Source organism: Panthera uncia (assembly GCF_023721935.1).
Source record: "Panthera uncia isolate 11264 chromosome B3 unlocalized genomic scaffold, Puncia_PCG_1.0 HiC_scaffold_1, whole genome shotgun sequence".
NCBI classification, from domain to species: Eukaryota; Metazoa; Chordata; class Mammalia; order Carnivora; family Felidae; genus Panthera; species Panthera uncia.
In genome coordinates this window covers 5,099,256-5,116,755 of record NW_026057582.1, presented here as the reverse complement: position 1 = coordinate 5,116,755, position 17,500 = coordinate 5,099,256, and the positions used below count along the sequence as shown (strand labels likewise).

The following is a 17,500-nucleotide window of genomic DNA, read 5'->3' as shown; positions in this document are numbered from 1 at the left end:
CGGCAAATTGTTTTTTAAAAATTATGTCTTGGATAAGGATTCTGCATAGAAGAAGGACGTGACGTAAAAGCTCAGGAAACCTAGTTAATACTAATGGATCAGTATCGATTCGTTGCTTGCAACAAAGGGGCAACAGTACTGCGGGAAGCTCACAAGGGAGGGGAAACTGGTCACACACACACACAGGTCACGGAACTTCATCTGTCTCCTCAATGATTCTGTAAAACCAAAAATGGTTCCAGATAGCAAAGTGTATTTTTTTTTAATTTTTTTTTTTAACGTTTATTTTTTTTTGAGACAGAGAGAGACAGAGCATGAACAGGGGAGGAGCAGAGAGAGAGGGAGACACAGAATCTGAAACAGGCTCCAGGCTCTGAGCTGTCAGCACAGAGCCAGAGCCTGACGCGGGGCTCGAACTCACGGACCGTGAGAACATGACCTGAGCCGAAGTCGGACGCTTAACCGACCAAGCCACCCAGGCGCCCCGCAAAGTGTATTTTTAAAAGAGCATGACAACTCTACACATAGGCTAAAATCTCACAAAACTCTACACACACAGAGAAAAAGGAGTGCAGGTAAAAACAGGTGCCATCTGAGTCAAGATCTGTGTCTTGCCACCACATTGTGCCGAGGTCACGGTCCTGCTTCGATAGCACACTGTACTAAAATGTCACCACTGGGGGAAGAGCGGGGGGGGGGGGGGAAGGGGAGAGGGGAGCCCTCTCTACCGCTTTGGCAACTTCTTGTGAGGCTGTAACCATTCCGAAATACAAAGCTAAAGAAAGAGGTATACAGAGCTCTCCTTAGACCCAGCGTTTCCTGATCTAGGAAACAGAGCAAAATGCTAATGTCAGTTCTCTCCAGAGGACAGGATTATAGACGATTTTTAAATTTCAATTTGGAAACTCCTGGTGTCTTCCAAGCTTTCCACAATGAGCTATGGATTATTCAGGGGAGAAGGATGCTCCGTATCTCCACCAGTGATAAATTGGGGGGAGGGCGGGAGGGTGGGAGCCGGTGGGAGCCGGTGGGAGCCGGTGGGAGCCCGCAGCCTGGAAGGACCAGGTGAGCCCGCAGCTGCAGAGGTTTGTCGGGGAAGGCAGGAGAGACGCCTGGAGCACGCGAGCATCCTGGTCCCCCCTGCCTGCACACACTCCCGCACGGCCCCGGTGGGGCTCACACATCAGCAGACATCCCGGCCTCCCCGTCAGGGGATCCCAGGATAAATTAGGAGGCTGTGCATCTCAGGGCAAACCGAAGGCAGAGACGACATCTGGGGTGCATGACGCACCAGGAGAAATCTGTAACGTGGGAAAAGTAAATCCCGCGTGGCTCTGGAGCCAGTACTCCACCTTCAAATGCACGCAACTGCCCCAGTGCCCACGGAGAGGGGAAAAACCGCACCAGAAACTAGAATGCCCCGACTGTCTCCTTAACAAGCCCATTTAACCAGCCGGTTCTCCCATGGGAGGTGACGAAACACGCCAATTACTGATACTATCCCCACTGGCCACATCCCCGGGGTTCCCAGAGGCCGCCTGGGTGCTGGGGCCCAAGGGGATCATTCTTCTAAGTTCTCTATTGCAAATGGGGGAAAGTTCTTGACGGGGTCGTGGTTGGGAACGCAGCCCCAGAGCCAGAGGGCTGTGAGTCCAATCCCAGCCCGGCCCCTTTCTACACTGGACCTTAGCCTACTTATACCTGCTGTGCCTCAGTTTCCTCTTCTGGTCAAATGGAGGAACGAAGTGCCCTGGCTTCTCGGGAATCATGGGAGTGAAGGTGCAGGAAGCACGGGGTACCGGGTGAGCGGCTGCAGCCACCACACACGCGCACCAGCGTGCCGTCCCCAACAGCCCGTGGATGGAACAGACGGGTCACCCCGTCTAGCAGAGGCCGAGAGCTGAGGCATCGGGGTTTGCTCAACTCGTCTAGGATCACAGAGGTGGACCCACGGCCAGAGCTCGGGCGTGAGGACCGTTCCTCGGGACCCACTCAGGTGGCACAGACCCTTAGGGGCCAGGTAACTGAACCACCACCTCACCTGGGACGTGCTGGCGAATCAGCCTTTGCCGAACACAGCTCAGGCCTGCTAGGGGCCTCGTATCACCCACAGCATCAGAAGGATACAATCAGGGGGCGCCCGGATGAATCCGTCGGTTAAGCGTCCGACTCCTGATTTCGGTTCAGGGCATGGTCTCACGGTTCGTGGGTTCGAGCCCCACATCAGGCTCTGCGCTGATGGTGTGGAGCTTGCTTGGGATTCTCTCTTTCCCTCTCTCTTTGTCTTTCTCTCTCTCTCTCTCTCTCCCCCAAAATAAATAAATAAATAAACTTTAGGGGAAAAAGGAAACAACCTGCGGACAGGAATAAAGGGCGCTGGGGCATGTGATCGGACACAATCACCAGCTTCGGGAGAGACCTGTGTCTGGGGACTCCATCAGCCCCGACACCCCTGCTGCGGCCAGTCGCTCCCTTCCAAGCCCATCTTTCACCCCATCCTCTATAAATCGTGACCAAAACTAGCTGCAGTGTGTGATGTTAACGGTCAGAACTAAGTCCCATTCGAGGCCTCTGACAGAGGCTGTGTTTGCTACTTTCCTTATCTATTAGAAAGGAAAAATCGGAAACCAGCATGGATGTGCCCGGACTTATTCCGACCCTATGAGGTGCCACCCCCGTTTCCCTGCCGTTGCAGTGGGCTGACCCCACCTCCCTGAAGGCTCATTCCCAGGTGCAGAAGGACACGGCAACAGGCAGTCACTCCTGCCAGGAGCCCCAGGCCACGAGCGGCCTCGGAAACGTCTGCTACACAAACGAGCAAAGCCCTGTCACACTCGTGGCTCCCGGCGAGCCTCAGCTTCCTCATCTGCAGGGAGAAGCCCGCGAGCCCAGCCCAGTACCCCTTCGACCTCCCCTCGGGCCTCCCTGCCCACCTGGTCACCCCTCCCCTGAGGGGTGGCTTCCCAGATGCATCCAGCCGCGGGGACCCTCCTTCCTGCTTCTTCCAGCTCACACTCAGCAAACCAGGGAGGGGCAGGTAGGGATGATGTAGGGGACACAGGTGTCTCAGATGGATACGGGACTCCTTCCGCCCCACGAAGCCACTCCACACCACTGGTACCCAGGATGCAGAAAGCACCGGCCAGCATGCGAGTAAATGAACACCTTTCAAAGTCAGACGACCTTGGCTGGGTCAGTCCAGTGCCCCAATCACCCCCTCCTCACTCCCGGGCCTCCCTGGATGCTTCCAAGCTGCCGTTTTCATCAAGGCAAGTAAGACACCAATGCAAGTATATTTAGCCAGGGAAAAAGGGAGCCTGCAGACCTATTCAAAAGTCACCAGAGGCCTGGTCTGTAGGAGGAGGGAGGAGGGATCAAGGTTGCAACTGAAAAGAAGAAAATTAGAAGACTTTCCTGTTTTTATTCTGCTCCTGCTGGCAAGGGCTGCTGTGCCTGGAGGCCTCGGGGACGTGGCAGGTGAGACCTATAGGGGGACGGGCTGGCAAATGATCTCCCTATAGGGGGAGAGTGGCAAACGATCCCTCCTGGCTGCCGCCTCCTGATTCTGGGTCAGATCATTCCCCCACCTGGGCAAGCACTCACACAGTGAGGGCCAGAGGCTAGAAACTGGGCCACTATGGGTCCTCAAGGCCCCAGAGCAGCAAAAACCAGGCAAACAAACAAACCAACCAAGTGGCACTGGTTTGGCCGCACGTGAAGGGGCCAGGCTGATGCCCGGAGATGACCCAGGCACCTAGAACTTCACCAAGTCCTTCCAGGATCTCTGAGTCTCTGAAGACCTGGTCCAACTGCCTCATCGTACAGGTGGGTAAACTGAGGCTCAGGCAGAAATCAAGGCAGAAAGGAAACCACGAGGAGGGAGAAGTCCAGGAAGCCAAAAAGATTTACATGAAAACACCTGCACGATCCTAACACATAAACACAAACCGCTTCAGGAAGAAGGTGTAAGTGGTGACCTCTAAAGACGGAGGGCGGCCAGGGGCGGGCACAGAGCTTGCCATCCAAACCTGCCAGGTGACGGACACAAGCCGAGACTGTCGGGTGTCCGGGACGCCCGGTCAGCTGAGGAAGACCTTTCCATCTCCCCCGACACTGCTGTGTCCTGTGTGCAGCTGCCTGATCATGAGCAAGCATTATGTTCACCTTATGGTTCTTGTTATCGTTGAAGGCTTCATGGAGGAACTTCACGAACTCTCCTACTGTGGTTATTGGTCTTTCCTGGGCTGTGGACCACTCTAAAAGCTATGGGTCACGTCCCAGGAAACATGCACGAGTACACAGTCATTTCAGGGGCCCCAGGGGTTCCTGAACCCTGCCGTGGACCCTGGTGAATGCACCTGTGGACGGGTCAGCACAGGGGAGAGGGCAAAGCTGATCCTGAGGGCAGTGGGGGCTGCTGAGGGGCCAGAAGAGACATCTTCCTCCTACAATAAAGTCCCAGGCCAGGAGGTTCCAGGGTGCCTGCTTGGGCCAAAGTTTCAGGGGAGAAGATGACAGAGCCAGGGGGGGCCGGCTGCTCCCCCTCTGCCCTCCCTCATGCTCAGACTTTGGGTTGCACCAGAAACAAGGGGTCTTTCCGTCGCCGTTTCCCACAGCACGTCGGCACCACACACTGGGGAGCGGATCACGCCGTCCACAACCTGGCTGGCACTCACAGGAGCAAGGTCTTAACTCCGCAGAAGGGGATTAAGGTCTCTGTGGAGGGAAGGGCAAGATGAAAGGCGCCAGGCTCAGACCACCCTCAGGGTGGGGAGGGCAGGGAGCATCGCCAGGGCATCCTGATCACTCTCCGGGAGCCGCCCTCTGCCCTCAGCAGGACCCAGGCTCACAGGACATGCCCTCAGGGGGTAGGGAAGGCAGCAGCAGGTCATGGGGGAACCTCCAGGTTACTGACGTCAGGGATCCTCCCCCTGCCATAACTCCTACGTCCACACTGTCTGCATTACCGGAGTAGGACGGCTTACTAGGAGCTCTCCTCTGAGCCTCCCGGCCCCCAAGGTCAGAGAAGGGAGAACATCAGCCCCTCGTTCCGGGGTGAGGCCCTCGCAGGGGACAAGAGAGAGAGCTCCACCCGGCTGTGATCGCACCAGTATTACCCCGACCACCGCCACCCCCGCTTACACACACACCAGCGGGGGTGTGGACCAGGACAAGCGTGGCAAGGGCACGAGGAGGCACAGCGAGCCACGGGGCCAACCCCAGAGCCCGAGGTGTGGCACCCGTGGTCTCACCTGCCAGGGACTGGCCGCAGGAATGACCCACAGCTGGACACAGGCAGCTCATTTAAGCTCAAGAGTTGAGGTGATGAGGCGGCCTGCTACCTGCCACGGCCACGGCCACGGCCATGGCCACAGCCGTGGGAATCAACGGCTCAAATTTGGTTAACCAAGCCCGGGCAGGTGAGCAGCCTCTCCAGAAAGCTCCCTAGATGGAGGGGAGGGGACAGGAGGGAACAGCGGCTGGCCTAAGTCCATTCCACGCTGCCACCCTGCCCGGCCCCGCCCCACTCCACTCCACTGTTTTAAAAGCCATTTTCTTTGTTTTCTGATCCTGCAGGCCTCTTGGCCTCATTTTGAGGATAAGAAGCTGGTGACTGGGCTCTGCAGGGAGACCTCTAGAGCCTCCTGGAGCCGTGTGGCCTCTCGGAGCTTGGGTTTCCTGCACACGCATGTGAACCCATGCATAAGGCCACCAGCTGCGGTGGCTTCCAGGGCTGTAGGGCCACCACCAGGATCCTGGCTCAAGGATTCCAAGTAGACAAGAGCAGCTGGTCACACATCCCATGACTGGCCACCTCCAGGGGCTGCCCCAAGCCTCAGAGGAAGGGCAGGATTTGGGCGGGTACAGGAGGTAGGAAAGAGCAATCCTGCCAGCGGCAGCCCTGAGGGCCCACTGTATCCCTGAAGGATGCAGAGGGGGGACAGGAGGGAGCCCCAACACCACGCCCAAGCATCAGCGCTTCCTTCTGGGGCCAAGTGAAAAGTTATACGGCCCAGCGAGGAGCTGTCTGAATCAGCACCGCCCAAGAGAAGTCTCTAGAATGACAGAAAGATTCCTTTTCTGCATTGTCAACAGGTGCAAGGCACTTGCAAGGGGGCTAATGTGACTCAGGAACTGAAACTTTCCATGGTACTTAATCTTAATTAAATGGAACTGAAGCGGTCACTTGTGGCCAGTGCAGCTCGGGGCTCGAGCCAGGAAACCTTGGAGCAGGGTGGCCACCAGTGAGGCAGAGGCTACGGGCACACAGGTGAGGGAGGAAGGGACCCAAACCCAAAGAACAGAGTCGATGGGATGGTGACTGGTAGGCCACTGGAAGCCCGGGCTCAAGACAGCAGCAAGAGGTGACAGAGAGACTAGGGGGCTTAGCACAGCACAGGTGGGGTTGGAGAGCCAGAAGCTCCTATCAGAGAAGATGGAGGTATGCAGCCCACCCTGTTCTAGAAAACAAGCCCAGAGTGGGCATCAAACACCACCCACACATCAGGACAAGAGGCCGCTGGGCAAAGCCAGAGTCACCTTTCCAGGGGCAGGCCTGCCGGGGACCAAGAAGCAGCCAGTGGGGGGTGGGGAGGAGGCAGGCCGGCCTGGGGCTGGGGTGGAGGGGGGGCGGGCAGGATGACAGAAGGGAGAGGATTTTGTTCACTGCTTTGGACTAGGAAACATGAGCCCGTTTGCAGGGGAAGGAGCACAAGAGGAAGGAGACAATGGTGCAGTGAGGTCCCACAGGAGGGGCTGGGAAAGGAGGGAGAGAGGAGGGCGTCCCGGCCAGCCAGGACAGACGGCGCTGAGACAGGGACAAAGTCACTGTTCAATTTGCTGTCCAGGTATAAAAGTGGGGTGTGCACACTCCAGAAAATACGGAAAAGACAGAAAAAAGGAGAAAGGGCAGGCAGGGAGCGTCCCATTGTCCCCGCAGCTACGAGGGACGCTGGGCAGCCGGGAAATGGAGCCTTCTGAGAGCTCTGGCACAGGCAGCCGGAACCCACCACAAAGGGCCACTCCCAGAGCGGGCTCATTAGGCAGAGGAGCCGGTGCCGCGCTCGCTCGGTGACAGGCGGGCACATTCAGGGCCCGTACACAATCAGGCCCTTGTGGGGGGCGGGGGGCGGGTGCTCCGGGAGCCTCTGATTCCAAGACAAGAGCGTGCCTCCTTATTGCCTTACAGCCCGGGAAACGGAAAGACTGATTTGGGGAGACAAAGAGACGCTTCCCCTGACAGGGGATGGGCTATTTTTGGAAATGGGTCGACGCTTCTCCATAGAGGTGGTGTCAGTGCCACAAGGCCTTGCCTGCATCTGTCCCCTTGAATGCAGCCTAAAAAGGCCCCCAAGCCCATCGGGGGTGGGCCAGCACCCCACAGTGGGGGTGCTGAAGGCCACGCCTGGCAGCCCGATACAGGAGGAGGGGAGCAAGTCCAGTGCATCCAGGGCTGGAAATGCACATCCAGCTTCAAACCCAGTTTCCCGCTCCTGCCAGGCAGCTCCCCCCCCACCCCCCGCTGCCACCCAGGGCATCCACACAGCAAAGGTCAGCAAGGGGAGACACAAGCAGGCCTCTCTCTCCCTTCCTGCTAACAGGAGCTGACACCAGCCTCCCCACCCCAATCGGCCAGGCTCTGCGACCCCCCAGCTGCCCCAGCCGCCCCAGCATGGGGCAGCGGCTGCCCCCCGCCCACCTGCTGACAGGCCATCTTAAGCTTGGGCGGCCCCAGCAGGCCCAGTGGCTTTTCTCCTGAGCTTCCCACAGGGCTCCGGCTGCCCAGCAGAATGCCCAGGGAAGCCTGCCCAACCGCCGAAGCCTCCAGAACCAACTGGGCCCATCCCTGGGGGCAGGTCCAGGCACCGGCATTGTTTAAAGTTCCCCGAGGGATACCTAATACGCAGCCACGGTTAGGAACCACCGGTAAAAGCGTGTATTTTTTGGTAATTGTTAAGGGAGACAGGGAAGGGAGAGTATGCGAGCCCCCACCCTCAGGGGGGAGGGTTGATTTTTCTTTTTTTTCCTAAAGTAACTGAAGGCCATTTGGTGCCAAACGGAGCAAATGGGGAGGCTGGGGGGAGGGGCAGGTGGCCAAAGTACATTTAAAGCAACAAGAGGGTCACATTGTGAGGTGCCTCCTCCCACCCCCAGTCCTCTCCCGATGTACACGGTGCACCCACGGCATGCCAGTGCGGGGAGGAGGCTGTGGACCAGGCAGAGACAGGACTGCCCCACAAGGAAACCTCACCGTGTCCCGAGCCAACCCCACACCGGGGCACTGGGACCCAGCATGGTCTCCCAGCGCCAAACCCGTTAGCTAGCCTCAGAAGAGGAGATCGGATGGCAAAGGGAGGTAATCCCATCGGCCCTGCGCGAAAACAGGCTGGCCGGGCAGGAGTCTCAGCCTCAACCAGTGCTGGACAGGGCACCTCTGTCACCCCAGGTGCTCAACTGTGAGACTTGCCCCAAGCTGAGCACCAACCACAAAACCACCAAGACGACCGAAGACAGGCAGGAGGCCCTTCCCTTGTGCCTCTGTCCATTGTAGAAACTGAGTCAGGGGGCTGGAGAAGGCTAGGGTCTCTGGGACCCTCAGCACAGTCCACCCAAGCCCCCCATCTTTCAAATGAGAAAATGAGGGCCTGGAGAGAAGGCTGTCACTTGCACACAGTGGGGTCAGAAGTGGGCGGAAGCCGCTGATTGTGTCTGTGTGGTCCGAGGCACAGAACGGTGCCGGGTGGCACATTGTGCCCCCAAATACCCAGATGTGGGGAGCACGTCAGCTGACGGGGCCACTGATGACGGGGGTCTGTGGCCCTTTCCTTCCAGCTTCCCCATCAGCCGGAGGCCTTTGCCATTTGCTATTTCCTGAACTCAAAGACGAGCACCTTCCCGTTTCTGTTACAATGTGGGGTGCTTCCTAGAGCGAATGTGTGCGTTCACTGTAGGGTCTTCCCCTCCCTACAAAAGCCGTTGTTAAGTGCACAGGGCATCTGCGACTGATGGTATCTCAGGGCGGAGGAAATGCTGTGCCTGGGAAAGCCGGAAACCTCTGACAAACTGCCGGGAGTCCTAAGGCACTGGCAGAGAGCTGGAAGGGAAAGGGGACCCGCCCCAGGGCTCGGCCACACAGAGCTGGGGCCCCCAGTCCATCATCTGTCTATCTCAGAGCCTGCGTGGCCAGGACCCTGGTCCTCTTGACTCACAGCCTTGGCACAGAGGGGCAGGTTCCAAAACTCTCTTTTGAGTGGAACTTACACACGCCTGGCATGGTGCTAAGAGCCTCCCGGCTCCCACAGCAAGGAGAAGGTCTGCTGGGCCCCACTGGGAACCAGCTTTGCTGAGGAAAAGGCTCAGAGAGGGTGTGGCAAGTCGTACGGGGTCAGGTGTGGGCATGGGGGGAGGCAGGAGCTCCAGTCCACAAGGCCTTGGAACCTGCCCGGCCACACGTGCCCAGGTGGCCCTCTCTGCCTGATGTGATCTTTTCATCGTGCCCCTTTCAGTCCCAGAAGCGCCTGGGCTTTCAACCCCTTCGGGGTGCCAGCAGCTCAGTGGAGGGGGTGGCTAAGATCAGGAGCTAAGCTGAGCCCCAAAGGTGCAGCAGGTTAGTACAAGCAGAAGAGACCAGGGAAGAGTCTAGGCTTGGCAGAAGGAACACCTGGAGCCCAGGCACATCTGGTTCAGGGGGGTGGAGGGTGACTGGGGAGGGCAGGGCTGGGGGTTGGGTAGTGGACAAGCTGGGGCAGGTGGGATCTGTGAAGCCCCTCCCACTGCACCTGCACTCCCCTCCCCAAATCCCTGGGTTGGGTTTTTCTTCAGGCTGTAGGCAGTTCCAGCTGTGACCTTTTCTGATGGGCTTTCCCTAGGGGACCCAGAGTTATCTGTTAGTGGTCCACTTAACAAACCTTTACACAGCAACATCCCCTCCCTTTCTCCTGCTCCCCACTTAAAGAATACACAGGGGCGCCTGGGTGGCTCAGTCGGTTAAGCGTCTGACTTCAGCTCAGGTCATGATCTCACGGTTGGTGGGTTTGAGCCCCACAAGGGGGTCTGTGCTGACCTGTCAGAGCCTGGAGCCTGCTTGGGAATCTGTGTCTCCCTCTCTGCTCCTCCCCCACTCTCAGTCTCTCTCTCTCCCCCCAAAATAAGTAAACATTAAAAAGAAATTGGGAGGGCACCTGGGTGGCTCAATCAGTTAAGCGTCCGACTTTGGCTCAGATCATGATCTCACAGTTCATGTGTTCGAGCCCCGCATCGGGCGCTGTGCTGACAGCTCGGAGCCTGGAGCCTGGAGCCTGCTTCGGATTCTGTGTCTCCCTCTCTCTCTGCCCCTCCCCCACTCACGCTCCATCTCTCTCTCTCTCTCTCAAAAATAAACATTAAAAAAAAGCTTTTAATAAAAACACTTTTAAAAATTGTTGAATAGTTTAATAGATAAAAAATAGAGAATCCACAGTGCTCCACACCCCCTGTTCAAACACCACGCACAGGGCGAGCCCAAGAACATTTACAGGCAAATCAATAAAACTCCTGAGCTTTCTGCCCTGCTCCCCGGAGAGCTGGAGACCATTACAGGGACTCGTTCAAGAGCAGGCATCCACCACTACTGGGTGACCCAGCTCCAAACCTGCCCCAGAGCCCTCCACCCACCTGCCCCTGGCAACCCACGCGGGCACGGGACAGTAGCAGGGGAATGTGTGACAGCAGCAAGTTCTAGGCGCTTACCAGGAGGGGGACCATTCCTGACTTTTCACCATCAAAGGAGCATCCCATCCCTTTAGCAGACAAGCTTGTTGTGTCACCAAGCGTTTGACGATGGCACCTGGGCGCCCTTGTCATCCAGCTCCAGGAAGACAGAACTGCCTGCTTCCCAGCTCTGAAATGCCAGAATCATCCCTGCACGGCTCCTGGGCACCCAGGTTGTAGGCGTGGGCAGAGAGTGGCAGTGGGCTGTGCCTATTCCGTGAGCGGATTCGGAACAAGGCCACAGCCAAGAGAGGGCAGGCCCCCACCAGCTCAGGACTGCCTGACCCTAGAAGTCACAAGGAGGAAGACAGGGGCTGGGCCAAAGCCTTGCTTTGGAGCAGACCCGCCCGGTCTGAGGGTCTGAGAACCTGCAGGGAAGGTTCTCTCCTGTGGCCACTATCACCACGGCCACCTCAGAGGCTCCAGGCTTCCTCCCTTGCTGTCCCCAGCCCGGCCATGACAGCCACCGGATGAATGTGACGGAATCGCCACGCCCCGAGCCAGCCCACATGAATCCCCGCGTGCGTGGCACCCATAACTCAGAGTAACCACTCAATAAGCGTGTGCCCGTGTCGTCCTTCCTGCTTGAAGGGCAAACTCTCTCAACAACCCGGCCCCGCCCTTCTGCCTCCCAAATATTCTCCACTCTTCTCTACCCGCTGTTCTCCACTCACACAACCGCATCCCCAGAGCTGTCGGGGGTATCCTGCTGCAGTGGGGTCAGGAACGCCCTTTACCCGGTTTCCAGGCTGTGGCCCGCACACCTCCCCTGCTGGGGAGCCGCCCACCTCCAGAGCCACCGGGGTCCTCCTGGACCTCTCGGTCCTTTTCTCCGTGGGCGCCAAAGGCTGGATGGCTGCAACCGTGGGGCTCCCTCCCCCAGAGGCTGGACACAGCACCCCCTGGGCTGACCGCCCTCCCTGCCTTACAGCAGCAGCAACCCGGCCCCAAGGCTTTTTTTCAGTTCCTTCAGTTCACCGGAGGAGGCATCCAGGCCCAGGGCTACCCCAGCTCCTCCCGGGCTCTCGGCACCAGTGGTCTGACCCACCTGCGGACCTCATGCTGCCGTATTCCTGCTGAAATGCTGTCTCCCTTCTGTCCAACTAGGCAAGGGATCACTTGGCTCTGACAAGAGGCGGGTACAAGGCTGTCCTCACAAGCACGTGGCAGGGGTCCCCCGTCCCCACCCCGAGGCGGCAAATCTGCAGGGGTCCGGGTGACAGTGGAAGGCCACCGAACCTACCCTTGGAGGCCCAGCTCTGGGACCAGGGTGTTACCATCCTCAGGACGGGTGAGGAAACTGAGGCTTAGGGGCTCAGTGAGCAGGTGGCAAGGCGAGGCTTCACCTGGCACTGAGTGCTGCAGCCGGGGGGGGGGGGGACTAACCGGTGGAAGACGGTCACATCACACAGTTCACACGCCTCACTGTGCCCCCCGCTCCCATCAACCCAAAGGCTGGTAACAGCCTCCCACTTTGCAGATGAGAAAACAGAGGCCCACAAAGGTTCCGGAACTCGCCTAAGGTCCCAGGCGTCCTGTTCTCTGTGCTGATGACACTGACAAGCATGGGGTGGAAAATCCCCACGGGTGGAAAAGGCAGATTACGAGCAGCAGAGGATTTCCTCGCTAATCATGCTGCTCTGGGGACAATATTATAACCCAAGTTGTGTGCCAGGGGCTCAGAGGCCGGGCCACGGTGAGGGGGTCTGGTGGGGTCACCACGGCAGAGGGGAAGCCAGCCTGGGAGAGACGCGAGGCAATGAAAACACAAGAAGCGAGGAAGGACTCCCCGCGAAGAGAAGCCTGCACTGTGCCCACACCCCCCGTTTTACGGATCTCCATGAGCCGTGCTGGCTCACACAGGCACACAGGAGAGCAGGGATGAGGCACCGGGTCTGGCTTCCCCAGAAGAGGTGCCACACCTTTGCTACACAGGTCTAGGCTCTAGAGCTGCCTCCCCCCCCCCCGCCCCCCGTGTCCATCTGCCAGGGACCAAGCTCTTGGAGGCCTTCCATTGCTGGTGGGGCCTCCCATGGGAGTCTCTCCTAGCCCGACAGAGACAGAACATCCCGGGCCAAGGGACAGCACACACAGAGTGGCAGGCCCAGACTCTGACACAGGAGACCCAACATGGACCCTAGGTCCCCCAAGCAGTTGTGTGGGACCTGGAGCAAGTCACCGCTCCTCTCCAAGCCTCAGTTTCCCCATCTACAATATGGGACCATTTGGGGGCTCTGAGCATAATGGAGTCAGGGCTGGGAAGGTCTTTCTGGTAAACTGTGAGGTGCTGGGGACGCCCTGGCCTTCCTCAGGGTCACCTACCAATAAGCCTCTTAGGGTCAGCCTTCCTTTTGTGCCTGGCCCTGGGGGCCCGACACCCCAAGGCCCCAGATGGAAGGTCAGGGTCAGGTTGGGGAGGGAGGGGGAAAGGCTAATCTAACCCACCCCATTGTCTTCGCTGACCTTTGCTCCCAGACCTAGCTGGGTTGAGGAAAAGCCGTCTTCTTAGTGATCCTGCCCAGGAGGTACTGAGCTGGGAGGCCCATAATAAAAGACCTATTCAGGGCCTTTTTTCAAGGTCCAGACCACCCTCCCTCCATCCTCCCTCGAAATCAACAAAAAACACAAGCAGGAGAATAAATCCATCTTATTCTGAGAAGCTGAAATTTTTCACCCAAACTTTTAAAAGTAAACAGGGCCCATACAAAGGCTGCCGGAGGTCCTGATTTCCCTAGGTTAGTTAAAGGGGAATGGGCAAGGGTGTGCCTGGGGAGGGCAGGATGTGGATACAGGGACTTGGGGGGAGCAGGGGAAGCAAGGGTGGGGGAGGGGTGGGAGGGAAACTGTTGAAAATGCTTTTGTCTGAGGGCGCCTGGGTGGCTCAGTCTGACTTCAGCCTAGGTCATGATCTAGCTGTTACCGAGTTCAAGCCCCTCATGGGGCTCTGTGCCGACAGCTCAGAGCCTGGAGCCTGTTTCAGATTCTGTCTGTCTGTCTGTCTGTCTGTCTGTCTCTCTCTCTCTCTCTGCCCCTCCCCCCACTCACTCTCTCTCTCTCTCCCTCTCAAAAATAAATATTAAAAAAATTCTTTTAAAGAAAAAAGAAAATGCTTTTGCTTGAAAGTTATCAGTTCAAGGGGGCAAATGTGACTTTCTTGAGTTTGGGGTTCTCCTGCCTCATTTGTCCCGCATGAGTACAGCAAAGAGCATTCCAGTCCAGACTTCAATCAGCACAGCCCAGACCTTGGTCAAAAACAACCTGGGAGAAAGGCCTGTTTGCATATTCATTCTGGGCTGCCAGGCTCCACCCAGCCAAGGGCAGCTGGGAATCAGGTGGGCCACAGTGGCCTTCCTGAGCATCCCCCCCCCTCCCCGACCCTGGCTGCAGGCACCCGGCTACTTCCAAGGTAACTACAGGGCCACAGTCCCCATCTGAGCAGGTGCTATGGTCTCAAAGGTCCAGGCGAGCTGTCTAAACAGCAGAGTTTTGAAGAGAACACCAAAGTCTGCCTGGAAGGCCCGTTTGCAAAGGGGTCCCTTTTGTTTTTTCATGAGGAGCCTGGGAAGAAATATGCAGCGCAAGGATTCTGACAACTACAGAGACTCACTGTGTGCAGATCCTGACCTCCCTCGACCTCGGTGGATAAAGGGGATGCTCTGGGTTTTGCCCCGCTTTGCAGAAAAGCAGAGAGAGGCTCAGAGAAGTTAAGTAACTTGTCCCAGAGACCAGGAGGAGGCAGATTCGAATGAAGACAGTCTGACCCCTCCGGGTAATAGGGTTATCAAACATCTGCTCTGTGGTCACTGATAAGGAAGTGACACTTCCCAGAATGTCAAACGAGAGCAAACCAGGGTCGCGAGTCAACAATGTCTGTTAAGAGTCCTGGCAGGACGGCCCTCACTCGGCCTGAGCCATGGACGAGCCCCAGCGGCCCCCGGACGACCCCCGCCCGGCAACCCACACCTCCCCCTGCAGCCTCCCCCCACCAGGTAACTGGTGCTAAGACACTTCCAATCTCCACTGCTTTCCCAGACAATGCTCAGAACCTCTCTCAGCCTCCACTTGCTCATCTGAAAATGGGGCTAATACTGCTTCCCAGGGTTCTCGTGAGCATGAACAGAGACCAAGTATGTAAGGCAGAAGCCCAGTCTCCACCGCACTGTCTCCACCACCGAGACTGAGGCTTTTTATCTTTCCCATCTCCTCCAGCCCCCCCCCCCCCCCCGTAAAACTACAGATCCGAGCACAGAAAGGCAGTTTATCTTTATTTATTTTTAGAGAGAGATAGAGAGCGAGCAGGGGAGGAGCAAAGAGAGAGAGAGAAAGAGAATCCCAAGCAGGCTCCACTCTGCCAGCAAAGAGCCTGCTCAATCTCACAATGGTGGGATCATGACCTGAGCCGAAATTAAGAGTCGGATGCTCAACCAGCTGAGCCACCCAGGAGCCCCCAGAAAAGTAGTTTTTAAGAGAAGGGACTTTCCTTGTTTCCAGGCATCCTATTCACATTGTTGGGAGAATTTATCTCAAGGCCACGCAGAACTTCAAGAGACAAAAGTAAACACCAACCTGTCTGCAACTGAAGTCAGTGAAAGTATTGCTGAATTTGTGTTTCACCCAACACAGAGCCCTGCCACAAGATCTGCGGCTCGCCTGTTCCCAGAGAGCTTGGGACTTGGGGGCTGGGGGGGAAGGGGGGGGACTCTGCAGGAAACTCTACACCTCAGCTCCCACGCAACCCCTGGTCCCCGGCTCGGGCATCATCCACCGCTATGGCTGAACACTGAGCCAGGCAGGGGCCGCGTCTCTGTGTCCAAAGCAGGACAGAACTTCCCTGCGAGCACACAGCAGCACCCAGCACTTCGGTGCAGAGTGCTCAGGGCCACTCTCTCCCAAGTGTCATTGATGACGCAGCTGAAAACCAGAAAACGTTTCATTTCCCAGCCACACGGCTGCAGCAATCCCTCCCTGCACTTGGGAGAAACTGAGGCCCAGAAATCTGCCCCTCCCAAGGCGCCCAAGGCGGCAAGGCCAGAGAGGCTGGCACTCCTGAGTCCCTAGACCCAAGAAACCACGACAAATTAAACCACCCACTGGCCTTAAGCAGCAGGCTGGGGTGGGAAATGGGGGTGGGTACAGAGTTACAAAGGGAAACCTGAGTTGCTAATCAGTAACAAAATATCCCTCTCAACCCAGTCCTGCTCTGAACTGGCAGGCTCCGAAGGTAAATAAAGGAAAAACTGTGCTGTGCTAGCTCTCCCCACCTCCATGTGGCCAGTGCCCACCCCAACACCCCACAGAGGCCACTTGGCCCCCATCAAACCAGAGAGGGAGCGTCCCTCCTCCGCTCAGGCGTTACTCTGGGGAAGGACAGTCATTTAAAGCCCAGACACATTTTCTCTGAACTAGGAAAGCCTTCAAAGAGAACCAGAAAGGGCTGTTTAATCTCCACCTTCAGGCAAATAGTTCAGGCAGCACAATGCCACCACAACTGGGAGCCAAGCCACCAAAAATGTGGAAGAACGAGGAGACAGGGAGAGCCACAGATCAGAGCGCTGGGAACAGAAGCCGCTGCTCAAGCTGGGGGCCCAGCAGCCACCGGGCCACCGTGGAAGACAGTAGCTGAGCTTTCCTGAGGCCAAAGGTCCTCCACCCACACCCGGGCCACCTACCACTACTACACTTCCTGCACGGCGACCCACAGTTTACAAATCCCTTGGGGGAGCTTTATCTCCACCTCAGATCCACAAGAGGGAGGAAAACTCCATTCCACAGATCAAGGCACAGAGGTAGGCAGAGGAGAAAAGCCAGGATCCATTCCAAGCACATATCCCTCTGGAAAGCCTTAGAGTCTGGGTTCAGAAAGGTCCCTCCTCCTTGAGTCCAGGACTGATGGCACACCAGAAAGGCTCTCAGCCCCGGGGGCCCCTGGCCCAGCTGCCTGGGAGTCTCATCGCACTGCCCGGCTCTTTCTCAGCCACCAAGGCAGCGCAAGGAGCCCAGCTGCAATTCCGGTGGGCACGCACGTGGACGCTGCCCAGGTCTGGGGTTGCCTGCTGCCCCAAATAAGACGGGGAATTCAGCTGTACTGGAAGAGGCTTTTTCTTTCTCCCCCCCCCCCCCCCCTAAACTTCCCGCTCCTGGACAAGGATTTCCAGGCTGGGATGAGGCGTCCCTAGCCGGCCTTGCAGCGCCATGCACCAACACTGACAGTTCCACAGGAGGGAAACTTTTCTGGGGTCCGCTGGGACCCCGGCCCGGCCGGGCCGCGCATTCGGAAGCTGGGCAGGGCCACGCCTCCATCCCGTGCCCAGAAAAACACCACCCAAAGCCCCACTGCGCGTGGGTGCGGCATCCCCCCAGCCCAGAGTATGGATACCAGCCGGAGGAGGAGTCTGAAGTGGCGACCCACCCTGGGGGTAGGGGCCGTGGGCCTGAGACCCGCGCTACCCGACCCGCGCGGTCCTTACCGTGCAGGCCGTTGGGGATGCTTCGGTGGTGCGGTGGCGCGGACAGGTCGTCCAGGGACCTGCGCGTGGCTACTGCCTTGCAGTCGGGAGCCTTGTGCGGCCCGGGGGGCAGCAGCGGGGGCGGGACGTGGTGGTGGTGGTCCGGACTGCCTCCGCTGCCCGCGCTGGACGTGCTGCTGCCGTCGCCCACGTCGCGGGCCCCCGCGCCCGCCGCGCCGCCCGCCAGCGGCCCGCTCAGGCTGGCCTGGCTGTCGATGGAGCTTCGGGAGCCCGCGCCGCCGCCG

General features: G+C 58.0%; 1 protein-coding gene across 1 annotated transcript in view; it reads right to left on the bottom strand.

Moving 5' to 3' along the window:
- The window catches only part of CCDC85C (coiled-coil domain containing 85C), a gene marked incomplete at its 5' end in the record, with an annotated part of 78,426 nt that extends 60,927 nt beyond the window's left edge, over positions 1-17,499 (bottom strand). The window contains one exon of the mRNA XM_049611976.1: positions 17,217-17,499. Coding sequence (XP_049467933.1) covers positions 17,217-17,499 — 283 coding nt within the window. The remainder of the gene's footprint in view (positions 1-17,216) is intronic.
- Between the last annotated feature and the right edge of the window lies 1 nt (position 17,500).